Below are 19,166 nucleotides of genomic sequence, written 5' to 3'. Positions count from 1 at the left end.
TGTTCCCGGATCCCACCCGGTCCGCGTCAGGCGCCCTCCAGGCCGCTGCCTGTCTTTGGGTTTTTTAGTTCTTGATTTGAGTAATTGCTAAGCTTCACCTTTATATGGGGCATTTTCATCCGTATCTGTGTCTGACAGTTTGGTTTCTGAACCTTTCCTTCATGCGGCACATGCGTTTCATCAAAGTCGTTAACGAATAAATTGACTAAAACTGATGCAGGACAGACCTGTGGAGCTGTTTGGTCTTCTCACAGAAAATTATTGATGGTGATTCAGGGCAAGGCTTTGCAAAAATCGGTACACCCCTTACATACCTGACATTTTGTAATAATTTTATCCAAGCCACGTTTATGTGGTTTACTTACACTCACTGTTGTCCAAGTGTGTCACCCCACACTGAGGAAGGGGACACACGTACATCTGCTACTCCTTGCGACCTTCCCAAAGTTGCAGGGCAATTCATTTGCCCCAAAAAGTTAGACTACCTTGAAAATTTGCGGTTGACAAATCCAGGCAAGCTTTGATTTCATCACCTCAGTATCCCTGTGGTTTTTGCACACCGGCTAATTGAGTAATAATCCCAGGATCTTTCTACAATCTGAGTTTGACTGGCAGTTTTAAAATTTTTCAGGTCATCTTTACTTCCACCAGGGCTGGAATGTGCTTGTTTTCCTTCAGTCCTTTGGAATCTAGTTTGTACGTATTAAAAAAATACATTGACTATACATAACCAGGTGAAATAATTCATAAGTCAGTTAAGAGTCGCGTAATGTTCAAGGCTATTCTTCGAGACTTTTTTGAGGTAGGAATCTCCTGCTCTTCTGTGAATACTCAGATGACTGCATTAAAATTTGTGAAAGCTTCAACAAGCCATTGCTCACAAGAAAATCCCTCCAAACACATTTGGAAAATACTGCCTGAAATTCTCTGGAAAGGTCGCAAACTCTCATGTCTAATGCAGCAGCATAACTCTCGCTGCTTGTCAGTTGTTTGCCAGCTAAGAGTGCTTGACTTGTATAGCAAAGGTCTCTTAGGACGCTAATGACACTGGACAGCAGGAGGTAGTAGGAATACATTTAGTTTACTATTTTGGTCTGCAACTTCCAGCAGAGTGAAAAGTAAATGCTTATGCACAAACTTACGGGTGCAGTTTGATGGTAAGCCGGTCCAGCCCCCAGTGGCTCCACTTTACCTATGCGCACAATCTTCCCTCTCCCCTCTTCCGCTGTTATTCCTGTTATTCATGGGTATTCCTGTAACTCCAGTTCAGGAAACTCAACTGACAAAAAAAAAATTAACCCTGCTCCCAAAAAACACAGTAAGTACACCCTCCCCTTCTCTCCAGTGTAGTGCCAATTTAGCTACCTGAACAAAGCGACCTTGCAGTCAGAAGGTTGTCAATACCCATTTAAGGGCAGTGGTTAAAGCACTTGGCTGGAGCTGGACTGTTTCTTCTGCAAGCGCTCAGCTTTTACACCGGCGTAGCTGCAGAGTGAAATTGCTACCTGCTTGATTTCTGCATTATTGAACTGGGATAGTGCAGCCCCTGCTCTCGCAGATTGCAGGACTGAACACTGGGTAGGGTTAGTGGGAGGTACGCTTCCATGGCACAGCTCTGAGCCAGATCCCAGCTTCATTTTGACCGTTGCATCATTGTATGGCTTTTGAGTATGGACTACAGTATAACTCTTTGCCTGCTTGTTTTTCATCGTGTACAGGACGTTAAACACAAATGTCGTACTTCTGTGTGGTCCTGGTTCAATCCCATTTAACTGAAAAAATTCCATCGATAGAGCTTCAGTGGGAGCTGAATTGTCTTCATGTTACTTAAACAATGTCAACCATCCTTTAGTTGAATCCTCTACTCTTAGAAAAGCGCCACTTATAATATTAGTACTAATAAGTTTTAAAAGGAAAAGTGACTGATTCAGCTGAAGAAAGTGAAAGTTACAAAATTTTTCATATATTAACTGCAGTTTATTTTGTTTTTACAGGTGGGCACACAACAGAAATCCTGAGGTTACTCAGCTGTTTGTCAGAGTCATACTCTCCTAGACATTATATTTTTGCAGACTCGGATAAGATGAGTGAAGCTAAAATATGTTCTTTTGAACAAAAAAGGTCTGAAACATTCTCTGATTCACAGGTAACTTGTTAAATATGCTCTTGTAAGATAAAATGATCTTAACATGACATTCTATTTCAAGGCAATTTGGAAGTGATTCTTTAAAAGGATATTTTTAAGATCAGCAAGTGCTTTTGATTTTCTAGGTATTGATAATCACTTGCACTAAAGTTCAGCTAAAGGTGCCATTCTGTACATACTAGTTTCTACGTTTCTAAAAGTGAACTAAATAAACACTATTAATTAATGCTGTACTAGAGAGACACTGAAAATGCAAAGTAAATATGCCTAAAAATAGCAAATGCCATTCTTGCTACCAGTTTTCACTACCACCTTCCTTACTTTCTCTTAAAATGGTTTTTACCTCCTGTTAACATGTTAATCCATTTAAAGCAATGAGAGAATATCATTGTAGTGGAAGTGACTGTACAAAGAAGGCTATTTCTTGCTCAAGAAAAGCATGCTGAAAATAAATCTCTCTTAATTTTGTAAACTAGCCAGCCATTGAAGTGTTATTTGTAGCTAAAAAAATACTGGGGCAGAAATATGGTGGGTTTTTTTTCTTTTATTTTTTAGTTTGGCATTTCCCTCAGTAACATAATGTATTTTTTTAAAAGAAATTATGTCCAAAAATGTTTTATCTAAGAAAACCTTAATTGAAATTGTATTATTTTTGTGTGTTTCTAGACTGTATTTTGGTCGGATTTTAAAATTGAGCATTAGTTACATATGCTTAAAAAGCACACAATACCTCTTAATGTCAGATAGTTTTCTATCTGGTTGCTTAGGTTGATGACCTGAGCAAATGCTGAACTCCTAAAAGTCATGAAAATATTTTGTTTATCTTTTTATCAGGTGTTTTCTTGCTTTGAGCTAGTTTGCTGTGTGATTAACAGACAGCAGTATGTCACTGGTGACTTAAAGTGTGATCTGATGCCCAGTGAAATTAGTAGAAAGATTATATTTTTATTTAGAAATTGGAATAAGGACAATGGAAATTAATGTTCTGACTACAAAGATCTTAGTCCTTTTGAGCAAGTAGTACCACACACAGTAAATTAATTATTTACATGGTATGGATTTCATATGGTGCACTTCTGATATTTCTGTTGTCTTCAGCAGCACTACTGGGACAAAAGATTGTAGGACTCGGTACCAATGATTTTCAGAATAAACGCTTTTAATGTAAAGCAACTGCTGCTAAGGTGAGCAACAGGCTCACTTAGGAATGACATTTTTAAGTTTGTTTACCCCACTTTCACCTTGGAAGATGAAGGTTCCTTGCCTACCACGAGCTGCTGAATCAAGTGGGGATGACTTAGTTTAAAATGGAGTGTGGCAGTCTCTTCTCTCATTGTGCACCAAGGATGAAAGTTTAGTAAAGTGACCGGAGGTATTTTCTGTTCAGAGAAATCTTGTTTGGTATTTAGTCATTCACACAGTCATACTCACTTATCTGAAAAATGTCCAACCCTAAATTATTAAATTTCTTAAAAATACCTATTTTGAGTATTAAAGGATTATGCAGTTTTCCACTAGTTCACTTAGTTTTGCTAAGCAGCTTCCCTTTCGTACCCCCTCCAACTGCTAACAGATCATGTAGTTATATTTTCCTTCAACATTGAAAGCCAGAGGAACATTTTTGGCTGCATCCGAGTTTGCTGTCTGGATAACAGATGCTTATTTTCCCTTGGCTATTCTTTTTCCACTGAGCAAAAATATTTAGAGTGAAAATGGAAGATAAATTTTGGAAAGTAAAGATCACGTGCCTATAACATATATTTGCTAACTTTCAGAGTGTGCTTTCAAGTAGTATGTGTTTTGGCACTGGGGGTGCTGGAGATCATCAGGCATTTAAAAATCATGCATTAGTAGCTTCTGGCAGCTTTGAATAAATTAAAGGGAAAAGTCTGAATGCTTTCACCCATGGTCATTCCCTTCCTCATCTTGTCAAGGAAGTAAATTTTTCCAGAACTAAGGACTGGACAGAAGACAGATTACAATAATGACCTAAGAGAAAATCAGTGTACACATTTAACAAATTCCGATATAAAAAACCCACAAACATAACCAATTTCTCTTTTTGACCTGTGGTCTAGCCCAGTTCTAAAAGCTACAGTATTCAGGGAGAAGGAAAGGAAGCCAGAATGAGCATTTTGGTTACAAGAAGCAAAATGCTGCACCTCTACCCACTAATTCTCTTGGAAAAAAAAAAAAATCTGAAATGCCTCCTATGAAAAGTCTCTGGTCCTGCTATCACTTGCCTCTTTGTCTCTGTTGCCCCCAGCCTGTAACCACAACTATTCTACATGGGTGCCCCCGGAGCTATTACTCAAGGAACCTTCTGCACTCAGCATAGAGAACCTGCTTCAGCTCCTGCTGACCTACGCTAGCAGTAGAAAGATAACTTAGATTTATTGACTGAAGAACATGAATTCTTCACTGGATCTTATACTCCCCATTGTCATGTCCGAGATGAGCAACCAGATTAACTAACTTTTACATAATGCTTATCTGACTGTATGTTCTTTTCCATTTTATGTTTCATGAGAGATATCATGCTAAGAATAAAGAACTATGTAAATCCAGTTTCTTTGCAAGCATTGCAGTATATTCAGTTGAGCATATTATACTAATTCACAGCAGTGGCAATTTTCCACCTACTTTTCCTTGCATGCTTGCAAAACAACAATATTAACTAGGTAAAGGACTACCTCACTGGTTTTGAAATTGCAATACCCAGTCAACCATTATAGAATTGCCAGTTTGGAACATTTGTCTTCAGATAACAAAAAGGTTTCTGACTCCACTAAAGATGTAAGGAAAAACAAATACAACAATATGACCCGTAGAAGATAGGGGAGCAATTTGTCTGTTTCTGGTGTCAGACATACTATGCAGTTTTCCAGCAGATGTTGCAGGAGGTACCTTTGTCTGGAATACTAACAGTACTCCATCAGATGAGAGGCTGGGATTGCAGAAGCATTTGGCAGTGGCTTTTAAACAAACAAACAAAAAAATCCGGTTTTGTTTCTCAACTTAATATTTAAGTGTTGATTGATATGTGGGCTGAAGTCCTAACATATGACATAGACACTGAAGTGCAAAGTTTCAAGCATGTTTTTTGAAGAGCATAGATAAAATTAGTTTGATCTTCATTTTAATTCTACAAATAAATTTCTCCTTTGGTACTGTTTGGGGTCCCTACCAAGTTTTGCTGAAATCAGGTTTTTATGATGAAGAAAATCCCATACCTTTTTTTGGCAAGTATTTTTTAACACCATTCTTACAGCGAAGGGAGCATCCTGAATAGTTCCACTGAAACCTGATCTGCCTAAAACTACCTTATCATACACATATTTCTTGCAGGACTGAATACCATGCAAGGATCTAAACTCCACTTACAGCATTTCTTTTTATCACCTGATCTCTTCCAAAGCTTTAAGAAATAGAGAGGTAGTGATAACCAGAATCCTGTTGAATAGGGAGTAGGGGGCATGTTTATTTTTCCATATTCTGTTGTCAGACTAATGCAATCAGACTTTCAACACATGCAAATAAAACATAAAACAACCAGTTCGTAACATCTGTTAATGCCTGCCAGCATCACCGCAATTGAAGAACCTTATCACAATGAAACAGGATAATTTCAGTCAAGAAAATTAACTTAATATTCTGCATTTATAAGTGGGGTGTTTTTTTTATTCTTTGCACCTTATATATTAAAAAAGCCCCAGTTATTGCTATTCAAGACTGATTTGTAGTTTGTATTTACTGTACAGCTACTGGCAACATAATCTTTCCTGGTCACAAATCACCAGGGCTAAGCTATGACAATTAGCAATGGGCAATTTTCAGTATTTATAATGATATTTAGAGTTTCTCACTCCCAATATGAGTTCTGGCAGAGTGGTAGTGATCTGGTGTCCCATATGAAGCGAGATAGTGACCATTGTCCAGGTCTAAACAATGTCAACGCCAATGAACAGTGCACTGCAGCCATTATATTTGTCTTTCACTTAAACAGTCAAAAATTTCATTGGCATCAGGACTGCCTTCTGAGGTAGCAATAGTTCTTAGGTGTAGTCCCTCCGCATCAAGGTAAAAACCATCTGCGAAGAGTGCAGGAAGGCTAACTACTGTTAACTGATTACAGTGTTCTGCAACAAACAGAAACCATCCATGTTTTATTAATTTGATAGCTTTTACACACAGTGAATAATCTTTTTTAGGGAAAGAACAAAGAAAATTATTTCTTAAACTTATTTTTTATTTAATGATAAGGTGTTCTTTCCTGTTTCTTTATGCAAATATTTTGCATTTTGTATATGCATCTTGCATATCTTTTGAGTACTTATTTAAAGGATAGTGATATTTGCTGTTACATTTTTAATAGTATGCACCAGATGTTAACTGAGAGAAGTTGTTACATTTTCTGCAGTGTAAATCCACAAAGAATTTAAACAGGCAAGAGACAGAAGAGTCATCATGTTTGGATTCTAATCAGACATAGACTTGTGTCTCGGTGACCACGAGGTGGGGCACTGTGTTAACATACTGCGGGTGAAGCTGCTCTAACTGAATTGTTTATTAAGTTAGGAATGTTTCAAAGTAAAATTAGAAGAGATTAAAAAAATAGATATGTAGTTCTAGTATATAATATATAGTTTTACGTTATTGCCAGGAGCGCTAAGCACGACACTGAATAAGGCATCTAAGAAAAGGTTTCATACCCAAACATTTCCAAACTAGATTAAAAAAAAAAAAAGTTGGCAGAGACAGATCAAATAACTCTATAGAAGGAGCAACAACATTCTTAGAAAAATAACAATTCAGCTTATCATGCTTTCTTCCAGTTCACCCTTCATCGCATTCCCAGAAGTCGTGAGGTTAGACAATCTTGGATCTCCTCTGTGGTAACAACCCTGTACTCCATACTTTACTCCCTTCCTTTGACCTACAAACTGAAACCAGATTTGGTAGGTGAAGTAAATTTTAGTTTATTGAGAATTTGCTAATCTGCATCATAAAAGCATTTGGAATATCAAGACATTGCAGACTGTATCTCATACGTATGCTTAGATTTACACTTCACAGGAAAAGTATTTCTGAATGTAAAATTAAAGCTGAAAGAGATATAGCAGCAATACATCGAGAAAGAGAGAACGGGTTGCACTGCTGGTGAATTAGAGTAGCAAATACCAGTTTCCCCTCTCAAAGTTTGCAGGTAACGTCAGAGAGCATGTCACTCCCTTGTTAATGGTGGTAGAGCTAGCACAAACAAAGTTGCATGTTCTTGATAATATCTCTTCAGGATTGCAACAGCACAAACTGTGCCTGAAAGCCTGGTTATCCTGTTGGCTGGTCTTGCTTCTGAAATGGTATGACCAGTCTGGAACAGGCAGGTTCAGACCAGCAGAAATATGTACAAATTCAGTTCTTGTGCTTACATGGACTTTTCAGCTACATGCATATTTATTTAGTCTTTGGCTGACTGACATTAATTATCTCATCTAATGACAAAAAAATCCCTGCTGAAGTGGCAACTCCTCAGCACTTTCATTTTTCAGGCTGTTCACAAAACTGCACTCTCATGCTAATTACAACATTTATTTTGAAATATTCCACACACTTAATCAAGTCAGAAGCATTCAGGGTTGTCAGATTATAGAACTAAAATAGAGATGTCTGATAAATAAAGTTTTGTGTTAATGCAAGACTCAAAAGGTAGTGCACTGGACTCCCAGTTTTAAGTCCTACAATTCTTTAAGAGAAATTTTGGTTAAAGCTGGCTTTTTGCTAGAGTTGTTGTCATCTTAAGGAGTCAGTTATCCAAACTTGATTTTTTTAAAAAAGCATTATTTTAGCAGAATTTCAAATTAATATTTTATGGATTTTAAAATATTGTAATGAAACCTGTAAAAACTTGTGGAGTTACAAGATATTTTTCATAATTTAGTATATACACCCACAGAGGATGTTTGTAAGCAGACTTTTTTTAGCTCCCACTGTGAACTGTATGGCTAATTCTAAAAAGATGTATATATTTGTGATATTTTGAATGTTTAGAGAAGGTGCTGTGAATAATTTGATCTCATTGGCTTCAATAGTACTGTCAGTTCCTATCAGATCAAAAACTACTTGCTTGGCTGGAGTTTTCAGGGCAGTTTAGTGTGCAGAACAACAGAAGTAGATTTTTGCAGTTCTTGTTTCTTAAGCCTATTCTGAAAACCGGAGGTAAAGTTGGAAGGGAGGAGGAGATGGCATACTATTCTTTTTAGAGTGATTTTAATTTGGGGGTGGGGGGGGAATAGTAAAGCAGACATCTCAGAGCAAACATGAGTAACAAATATTTAGGAATCACTTTGCCACACTACTGGCTTCAGTTAATGTATATACTGTTTTTAACTTACTATTGCAAAATAAATTGGCTGGAAAATCTCACTGTGTAGCTTAATATATTACCGAAAGTGTCAACAGGACACATCATAAGAGAAGAGCAGGAAGTTACTAATCTAATTCCATGGCTTCTCTGTTTACAAGACGAATTTAAAGTGACAGTGGGATTTACACATAGAATTATTAGAAACCGTGTTGGAGTTGGTAAATTGTGATAAGCTGTCAAAAGCCTAATGCTTTTGAAAAACACTTGTCCTTGTAAAATTAAGGATACATTTTAGCAAGGCCTTTAAGCTCTTTGTAGTTTTTAAGGGAACCACTGACTCAAAATACTATCCAAAGAGTCCTTATCCGTGATTAGAGAAGGGCTAGAAGGGAGGGAGTTCCCAAATATTTTTTTGCCAGGTACCATCATCAACCACAATAGCAGCTGGTACTGCCACTGGCAGAAGCATCTCTGGTGTTATGCCAAATCTTATCCACTTGAAAGCTGCTTGCATACTACTACTCGTATGCAAGTTTAACAATTGGTAAATTGGTTTAACAATTCTGTAAAATATAATAAGTCAGAGAGCTATAAAGATTTTAAAACGCTTATCAAAGGAGAGTGATTCAGGGATTAAAATGCCTCACATTGCCAGTGAAAAGATTCTGTGTGGTACGTAAAGCACCTGGTAGTATTTAGTTGCCTTTAGAAGAAAATGTTTGTGGTGAATTGCAACTCCCCCTACTCTTGGCAAAATGTAATGCTTAGTAGTTTAAAGAACTAGAAAGGGCGGGACAAATACTGGCGTTTACAGGACTCATCTATAACTTTTGGCACGGAAATCACACCCAAGTTTAGAAACAAGCATAGTATTACATCATGCTTCATATTTTTAAACAGTAGAGGTTACAGGTATGGTACATTTTCAGTCTCAGCAACAGTTTTTGTTTAACTGCAGGAGGGAAGGACAATTCTGAATTGCTTCTAAGTCATTTCTACATATGAGTGATCCCCAAATCCTTACACTCGCTTTTAGGCTTGTCAGAAATGTGTGCATGTTTGAAGGAGTGACTGAAGTCTTCTCCAGACACCCAAAAGCTGGAGAAAAGCAGAAATGTTGCAGTTTTCAAGGAAAGCAGGACAAGAGAAGTACTGCAAAGGGAACCTAAAATGATTAGGTGCACAAAGGCAAGATTTGGAGCAGAAGGCTTAGGTTGGCATAACTAGCATATCTGTGGAGCCAAAATAGCTGTAAAGGGGAAACAGCAAACCTAGCTGCACAGGAGTTACTTTATATGTGCTTATTTATATGAGCACTGTGTGCCCTTTGTATCTCACACTGATCTTCTGGCAAAACTTCTTAGTTTACTTTGCATGAGAAAGCAGTTCCATCTAACCCTTCTTCAAGGTAGTGAGTTCAGAAAGAACTGAACAACTTCCAGGAGACCTTTGCTGTCTTGCAGGACTTGACCCTCACTTGAAATGGGACCCCAGAGAGTTTAAGAAATGTAAAAGTTAGCTTAATTGTTCAGTTTGAGATCATCCCTAAGAGGCCCATTTCTGAGTTATGAACATCTGCGCTCTGCAAAGTTAAGTCCCTTTAGAGATATTAAACCAAGTAACAAAATTAAGATGTCAGAAGTGATGATTGGCTTGCGTTCCTATAGCCAAGAGTTATAGAAATATAGGTATCAGAGTGTTTTGCAGGCACATCTATGCTGGGCAGTTTTTACAACATGTCAACCTTAGATAGGCTTCCTATGGAGAGGCCTGAAATTCCAGGAAAGCAAGACTTGTGCCAGCACATTCTGCCTACACCTTCCTTCCTCCAGAAAAGCTTTTAAAACCATTCATCAGTTGCAGCCCGATTTAATATGCAGTCATAACCTCAAAGACTGCAAATTCCTACCATGAAAACAGGCAGCTTGGTCAGAGAAGAGAGACTTTTATTGCCTTCATTGAGGGAAAGGCTGAGAAGAAACGTAAAACCAGAATAAGATGTTAGAATTTTGGGAAAGATGCAAATCCTTCTTAGACAGTTACAGAAAATTAGACAAGCTGCACAGAGATTTTTCCCAAAGATAGAGCAAATTACTGAATCTTACATAGATTATTTGATGTCCAAGAAGAAATAAACTAATTTTACAGCCTTCCTATAATATGCTTGAAGTCAGTCAGTAGTAGGTACAAGTTCAGAGGAAATCAGTCTTCGGTCCTCTTGCTGCTTACAGAACTATTATTCTTGTTGTCTCTGGGCCGATTTGCCAACCCTGAAACCAGGTCTTCAGGTGATCGAGCCTTTTGGCTGGGTCGTGATTATTCCAGTCATTCTGGCATACCTGAAATTCAAACTGAAAATAAAGGATATGCGCGCACCACACAGCAGAAAGCTGTACAGAGATTGCATGCAGACATTGTTTTCAGCCATAGATGGGCTATGTAATTGGGTCAGCGATTTGCTCTCCTTTCATGTAATTAAATTTCACCTAGAATTGTGCAGAAATGCTGTGTAAAGATCCATTCATTAATGGATTGTGCATACTGGACCCTTAGGACCAGATTTTTGTTGCTTTTCTGGGGACAGTTCTCAGCAGTTCCTACCGCCTTAGTGCTCTACAGAGCCTGAGATAAACAGATATTTTCAGATCACTGCTATTTGGAAAAGCCTGGGTTAAATTAGGCAAAGAAGGCAGTCCTTCCACATTAGGGCCTCCTTCCCGTGGGAAGTCTGTAGTAAGAAGTTTACATTTGCACAGCAAGTACAACAAGCTCTGCCGTCTCCCTCCCCACCAGCTGTCAGCTGAATGCATCTCTCCTTTTTAGATTTCTTTCTAGTAGCCTGAATCCTGCACAGCTGATTATGCTTCTAGCAGTCTACCGATTCTTTTATGACTGCATATCCCATGACACATGCCTGGTCCCCTGACTGGTTAAATTCACTACAACAAGCTTCTAGAGTTGTTACAGAAGTGTTCACACAGTAAGCTATATGAAAGGAGATCATTATTTCATTTAGCTAAGATTTTCCATTCTTTGTGCCCTGCCCAAAATGTCTTAAGTTCATAGCACTTTAACAAGTCACTATGACGAATAATAAGTTATTGTCCCTTATATCACGGTTCTTATTAGAACTTTGTGGAAAGCTACAAAATCTGGATGGTAGCATTTTTTCTCTATTCACTTCATAACAAGTGAACTTTGTATAATGCAGTATTAAGACTCTCTCGTGCAGTCTTTTGTACACTGAATCTTTTCCCGCTATTTATAATTCTTTTGGACCAGATTGATTTTACAGTATGTCTGATCTACTATTGTTCTTCTGGGATCAAAACAGTCAAAATAGGCAAGAGTGAGAACATCAGATTAAGACCGTCAGTGATACAAATTGTATAGTCTAAAAAGAAAACAAGTTAAGCCATCCAAATTTGTGTTTAACTTCGCAGTGTTAATGAAAATAGGAGTCTTATTCACCCTTCCTCTACCTTATGTGCTGTGTACAGCTACGCTGCAACCACAATGTAGAATTACCCTCTGCTGAGCACAGATAAATGTCTAAAGCTATTCAAATCAGTTAGTTTCAAGCTAGATTGTAGCTCTGCTCTTTTTGTGACTGCCAGTTAGACATGCCTATAGACACTACATTTCAGAGGGAGGACAGAAGTATCAGTAAAGATGAACGGAGATCTTAGCTTAGATTTAAGCAGAGTTTAAACTAAAGATGGATCAGTCTTATTTCATCAGCTATCAGGTTCATTATGAACTTAATGAACACCCTTGTCACATTTCCACGTACGTTATAAAGCATGGTTTCAAGTAAACAGTCTCGCTAAATCTGACCACTGAACCAGGCCACTGGTATGCAGATACGGATTGCTAACCTCTAGGTTTTGCATTGTAAAGACATTTCAGGCAGGTATTTGATGCGGATTCGTGCTATACCAACTGCAGTGATTAGGCAGTAGATGTTAAGATGCCTAATCTAAAAGATGTTTATATACATATAAAATATCAGTTTTAGCTAACCTAAAATACCGCTTTCAAGTTCTAGTTAAATGAATGCTTGACTAATGAAAGACACATTGAGATTTGCAATTAAAGGCTCATTTTAGGCCACTATTAGTAATATGTGTGATTATATTTAACAGTCTTTGGATTTAATTTCTCCTTTCCTTTTGAGTAGAAGCAGGCTACTATAATAAGCAGTACTTTTTGATAACAGGAGATGAGATAAGCCCTTATTTTTAAATAGGCTCTAAAAGGTTAGATGGTGTTTCTCATGGTGCTCTGACCAAGAGACTTTAGTCATGTTCAGACTCAACCAAGGTCACAGTTAGAACAACAACAGCTTGCTGAAAGACAGCTAGTACCTAGTGTTTGTAGCTACAGATGTAGTTCGTTAACTACCATTTCATTTACTTAGTAAAAGCCTTTTACAGAATTGTTTTATGACCAAGTTTTTCATACACATGAAGTCAAATTTCCTTTACTTCCTACTAATTTATCAGCAGCAATAAACCACAGACCCACTCCATGGTAACGCAGGTAGGGTGTTAGTTTATTCTCCAGCCTGCATCTGCCTTGGTAATCTTGTTCTTTTTTAACCAACCTGCATCCATCTCCCACAGTTTCTCACAAGACTCACTGGTGCCACTATTTCTTGGCACAAACTTCTGGCAGAGATCATGATGTTTGGTTTGTCCCACTGACAGTCTGGGTGTTAATTTAATGTTTTAATAACCAACACTAACATTCCGACAGACTTGAGCATTAGTACCACTTTCACACCTGTCATTTATTATTATTTTCAATTGGCTGGTTCTATGTTTCTCATTTTACATTTGGCAGCTAGGCTGGGGAATATGCTGAGCTCACATGTCCCATTCTGCTTCCACATACCTGCAGAGGCATCATACGTATGGATGGAAACTACCACTCCAAAGTCCTTTTAATCCCAATAATGGACCTGCCACCTTTCACCTGAAATACAGGGGCAGTTAAGTAGGGTGCCTAAGGTTAGCTTCATCAAAAAAAAAAAAAAAAAAAAAAGTCAAGCCTACATGTTTCTTTATGCATCCAAATCTAGATTCTCAAACTTTTCTCACTAAGCTGTTGCCTAACTTCTGAGGCACTTAATGACCCCAGTTATCTTTCTTTTCATCAGTAAAGCCCCTAGGCATACCCAGAAACAGACCTGAGCTGTTAAGTCTTTACAGTGTCAAATAGCCACACGCATAGCTGCTCTGCTGAGATCCAGAACTAGGAGCTTCCCTCACTACTTTGCATGTGGATGCTGATCCAAATCACATCAGCTGGGCCCCTTCCCTTGTCTCTTGCCCCTGAGGACACTGGGCTGGTAACTCTGGGTCAGGCCACTAAGTGCCTAGAATGCAGAAGTGACAATGCCTAGTGCTGTTACAATTAAATCCTGTTGTTTAATCTAGTTCCTAGTGGTTTTGTGGAACCTCTCCTTTTCTCCCATAGAAAAATCTACTAGGTAGGATTTTTGTCTCCCTCTCCCCAAGCTTTTATAAAGTGAGAGCTGGGGAAAAGAGGGAGTTGGTGATGCTTCCCAATGTATTTCATTCTATGATGAAAATAATACTCAGAAAAAAAGTAGTGCACATTAGAAACCCAACTGCACAGTGTGGTAATTTAAGTCCTTGCTCTTCCACTTCTCTCTTCCCCATTCTGGCATTCACTGATCTTATTTATCCTAGCTAGCTAATCTGCCTGTAGGACCACACATGTCTCTGCTTTTTTTGAAGAGCACCTCACCTACTCTGTGTGTTGTATGCTAATAACAACAGGAACCATACCAACAAGATGCACAGAAGTGGACTAGAAAGGTTTTCATGGCAATGCTACAAGCTATAGGTGCTGACCAGCCTGAGCACAAGCTGTTGCTATAGAACACTATAACTATGTTTTTGCACTCCTGATGATTCAAGTGATTTAGAGAATAGAAGATGAAAGCGTACCCAGTATAATTCAATTCTACCTTAATTACCTGATTTACATGAGACTGCACATCTAGATTTTTTTCTCCTAGTCTGCATTCCACAGGTACGTTCAAACAGCAGACAGGGTGTGAAATTTTAGCTGGTTTTATTTTCAGGTTGTGGAGGGAAGTGAACTGGATAAGATCTTCACTATTCAAAAAGAATAAGGCAGTAGGTAGTTTAATGACCTTTATATTGTTCAAACAGAACCTGAAATTCTTCTTTCTCCCCACCAATAGCAATAATAAGGAAATGTTGGAAAAGGTTCCTTCCTTTTTTTTTAAACCTTAAAAAAAAAAATTAAAAATTCCAAGCTAGTTTTCCTTGAGGTTCAAAACTTGATTTTTCAGACATGCTAAGGAGCTAGACTAGCAAAAGCTTAACAAGGTCACTCCCTCCCACATGCTTAAGTATTTGAGGTAAGGAGAAATCCTTTTCTCTCTTCAATTCTCAGATTTCTCTTGTTTTTCTGATTACCAAATAGATTTATATTCCCTAGAAGAGATCTTACTTCTATCACAACTGCATTACCTCCACGTAGATGAACAATGTAGCTCTTGAAACCTTTTAGAGTTACTCATTTATGAAAAAAGTAACAATTTTTCTCTGTTTGCCATCCAGCCTTAAGTAGCCATCAAAGTTACTAGCAGAAGTTGATTCTTAATGGTATAGTATGGCCTGCTATGTCTGAATGTATTAAAAAAAAAATTCTATTCAAAAGAAAGTAGCATGTACATTTTATCTTATTCTCAGACTACGCTACTGAATCAAAATACATGCTAATATAACCAATACTCTCCATACCTGGAGATCTTCACTGAGAAGGATATACAGGAATCTTGATGCATCCTCTGTGAGGAGTAAATCACTGTTTTCCTGGTGTTAAAGTAGAAAATACTGATGTAAGAGAAAATAAGTGCTGTGTCCCAAATCCTGTGGTGAGTCCACAGTAGAGCTGTGAGTACAACCCTGGTTTCTTGACTTCCCAGGCTTGCATCTTGGTCATGAGCTCATAAGGTAAATATATTTACAATTAAAATCTGAGATATTTGTTCACTGATGCTTTTGTTAGTTTAATTTTACAGTTAGAGCATCTCCAATATTAAGAGAGCTGGTCTCACAACTGCAGGGCTGCAATGCTTGTGTTTCCCGCAGATTTGGGGGCTGTTCAGGATACACTGAGCAGTCAGCTGAACCAGGTCCTTGGGAATCACAGGGCAGGAAATGGGAACAGCTGAGACTGAGGAGCCAGATTACAGCTGCCTTTGTAGGTAGCACTCAGTACTTCTGTAGGTGAAGGAAAAAAATGTTCAGCTGGATACTTCACCTTACAGGGCATTAGGGTGAAGTTTTCAAAACAGTAAGATAATACTAAAAACAAGCAAGGGCTGATGAGCTCATGAGATTCTGTAATTTACATAGTAGAATACAAATGAATTCATTGCAGATTCTCTCTTCTTGTGCCACAGAAACAAACAACCTTCCCCCAGCAAAACAAAAAACACATAAACAAGAACATTTGTTATTACACTGAAATCATAAAAGGCAATAAGCTCCTGAAATATCAAAACCCCTAGCTCCTGCCTGGTGAATGCAGGAGTCCAAAACTAGCCCTGACATAAAAATGAGTATGTTATTATGTTTTTTCTTTTAGTTTTCCTTTCAGTGTCCAAGGACTTCTACTCAGCTTTCACTAAATGTGACTGTTCAGGTTCCCTGTCACTGGAATCATTCTCTGCTCCATTTCCCTTGTTTCTGAAAGATCCTGCAGGTTGTTCTATGGTCAGATTTGTAGTTTCGTGAAGGAGGCTTTCTTTGTGTCAAGACAGTGTCATCTGCCCCCTGTTAGTTTTCTGTATTTGTATGTCATTGAATTGTGTTTATTGTTAGTTCTGCTACCTTTGGGAAAGGTTTATTATTTTGTCTGCCATTGTTTCTAGAATTTCTTAAAGCTGATTTTTATAAGATTTCCATGTATTGTAACTTGCTATGGCACTTCGGTTTTTTTCGTTATGTAAGTCCAGCTACCAACAACACAACATTTGGGCATCTGTCATCAACTAAGAACATGCAATGAAAATAAAAATGTATAACACACAGTTTACAATCCATTTAGCTACTTTCTCTAATTGGTGCATTTCCTTGCTGATCTTTGAAAACTCATTCCAAAGCCAGAATTCTCTTTGCCTAGCAAGGTGAAAACTTGTCAAACGTCGTCCAAATTGAGGAACTTTCTGCTGAAAATACCTTTGGCTGAGGAGTTTTGTCAGATCAGTAGATGGTCTAAGTTGTTCATCGGAGCTGAGTGAGATTGGTTTATGCTCATCCTTTTTCTTCATAGAGGAATTAAGGGATTTGTTTGGGGGTTTTTTTGTTTTTAAATGAAGTCTTATTTGCAAACAGGCAAGTTTTTTTCTTAAGTCTCTTCTATGGGAGTATGGCAGTATGATCATGTTTTAAAACTCCTTTTTCTTCTGTGCTAACTTCTTTTCAATTGTAATTGAAACTGGTTTCCCACTTCCTCTCTTCCATGCTTTCTTCTTTTTTTATCCTTTCCCTTTCCTTTTCCCTTGCCTTCCTTAAAATATCAGGAACAGCTATTCAAATTTCCTTGGCTTTTCTGACAAACCTCAGAGATATCTTCTGGGCTTTCATATCTTAACAGGCTGAACAGTTAGGTTTTGTTCCCAAATGTTAAATAGCTATTGAAATGAAGTATTTCTCAACAAAAGCTGAGGTTTAGCAGTCCAGCAAAAAAACAAACAAAATAAAGTTATTAATAAATCCCTGCTTTTAGGCCCACACTTGTTCCTGAGAAGCAGAAAATACCTAATTGGTTTTTTTCCTACATTGTTAAAAAGTAGGTCTGTTTACTTGCATAGATATACAAAGATCATGCAATTAACCCAGCTGAGGTCAGTTTTGTATCACTCCACTCTTTTAGTAGTTCTGTGTCACCACCATCTACTCCCTTATTCTTATCTCTATTTGTTTAGCACTGTGGGGAAGGGAGCATTATCAGGACTAAGGAGGCCTTGTCCTAAACATACTCCAGGAGGTAGCTCCATAACTGGCAAGCAGCGCAGTCTTCAGTTCACATGTGTGCATCACCCTGCAGCAGCAATCAACACTCCCATACCACAAGCCTGCCCAGCCCCAGAAAGCTGGGCAGTTTTTCTGCTCTTGTCCAGGTGGCAAAAGCCAATCTCTGTGGAAGTCATTAGGGAGAACAGCAGGTGTTGACAGTTCCTTATGCAAAGCAAATCTCACATTAGTCTTCCACTTTCTGCTAAGTTTAGGAGGACTTATGTTGTCCTCCCTTTGATTGTTGTAATTTGGCAACTTAAGCAGTACTCAAATACTTGTTCATTAAAGATACACAGCAAATGTATGTTTACATATTTATGAGAAAAACTGCAAGTTTTCTGCTTTACTCACTTTTGTTTTAACCAGTGGCCTGACATTTAATCCTAGCGAAGCTGTGAGCTATGCTTTCAATGTTTTAGCTGGTAAATGTCACTCTGCTACAGTGCTGCATTCACCAACTCTAAAGCAGCTTTTATCAGCAGTGGTGCCATGTGCCAGTGTTCCCAGTGTGCCAGACTGCTGGCTTAGCTTGTTTTCTTTCAGCAGTTGTAGAAAATATCTGAAACAGAAAGGCAAGAACTATTCCATTTTTATATGAAAGTGATTAATTCGAAATTAGATTTATAGAGAGAGTTGCTAAGTATAAATATTGTATTCTGATCCTTTACTTTTAAACCTCCATTAATATACAGATTGATTAGTTTATTGTACTGTTTAAAAGTCTGATTACATTGAATTGGTAGAGGATTTTAGTATGTAGGATTTACTTTATATGTCTAGCTGTGAAGCCAGGCAGCCAGTGAGCCATTTTAACAGTTAGCTGGACCTTCCTTTGCATTAGAGGCGAATGTAAATGGTGTAAAGAGACCTGTAGCACTGGCTTCTGGAACAAACCCTTACAGCTTGTTGGCAGCAAGGTCGGATAGCCCAGTGACCAAGAAAGTCCTTGGGCAGTTGCAGCTCAAGAGGTCACAAAGGTGACACAAAAATTGTCTTTTGCCCATTCTTTCCCCCTTTCTGCTGCCTCACCAAGGAAGGCTGAACCAAATAAACTAGAGATCTTCGGAGACATATCTCATGCAACACAAATATTCTACAGGCAGCCTTGTAGCTAAAGTAAATAGATACTGCGAAACACTTACCCTGAATAGCTGGTTGACCTTGTAGAGGCCCTGGTCCCTTCTCGCCCAATAGATGCCTGCTTCTTCTCCACAGCATACTAATGATTGCCACTGGATTCCCTGAGAGATACTTGTATTCTGCTGCAGGGGAAAAACAAAAGCCTTGGTCTTTTCAAGGTGGAAGACATCAATCATTCTCCAAAATTTACTTTTGAACAGTGTTTTGAAATTCACTAGTAGGACAACTCATCTTCTCTCACATGTTTAAGGAAGGCTGTAGATGATTCAGTTCCTTCCCACCATCAACAAGTTCGTATACTGGCAGGAGCTGAACAGCAGCATTTCTAGCTTATAGATTCCACAACAGTTCCTCTTCTTTATAAAGTGCATACTTGTTTTCTCAGAAGTTTCCGCTGTATCCGTTGATGAGTATATGATGTTGGATTCCA

The 19,166-nt window shown here is 38.2% G+C and overlaps 1 protein-coding gene across 1 annotated transcript in view; it reads left to right on the top strand.

Annotated features, from left to right (window-relative positions):
• Positions 1-1,994: 1,994 nt before the first annotated feature.
• ALG14 (ALG14, UDP-N-acetylglucosaminyltransferase subunit) overlaps positions 1,995-19,166 on the top strand; it is a gene marked incomplete at its 5' end in the record, with an annotated part of 20,935 nt that continues 3,763 nt past the window's right edge. The window contains 2 exons of the mRNA XM_009581497.1: positions 1,995-2,146; positions 6,982-7,104. Coding sequence (XP_009579792.1) covers positions 1,995-2,146; positions 6,982-7,104 — 275 coding nt within the window. The remainder of the gene's footprint in view (positions 2,147-6,981; positions 7,105-19,166) is intronic.

Source organism: Fulmarus glacialis, unplaced genomic scaffold, assembly GCF_000690835.1.
Source record: "Fulmarus glacialis isolate BGI_N327 unplaced genomic scaffold, ASM69083v1 scaffold10007, whole genome shotgun sequence".
Classification (NCBI taxonomy): Eukaryota; Metazoa; Chordata; class Aves; order Procellariiformes; family Procellariidae; genus Fulmarus; species Fulmarus glacialis.
Note: the sequence above shows the minus strand (reverse complement) of the source record. Positions and strands in the feature narration are given on the sequence as shown.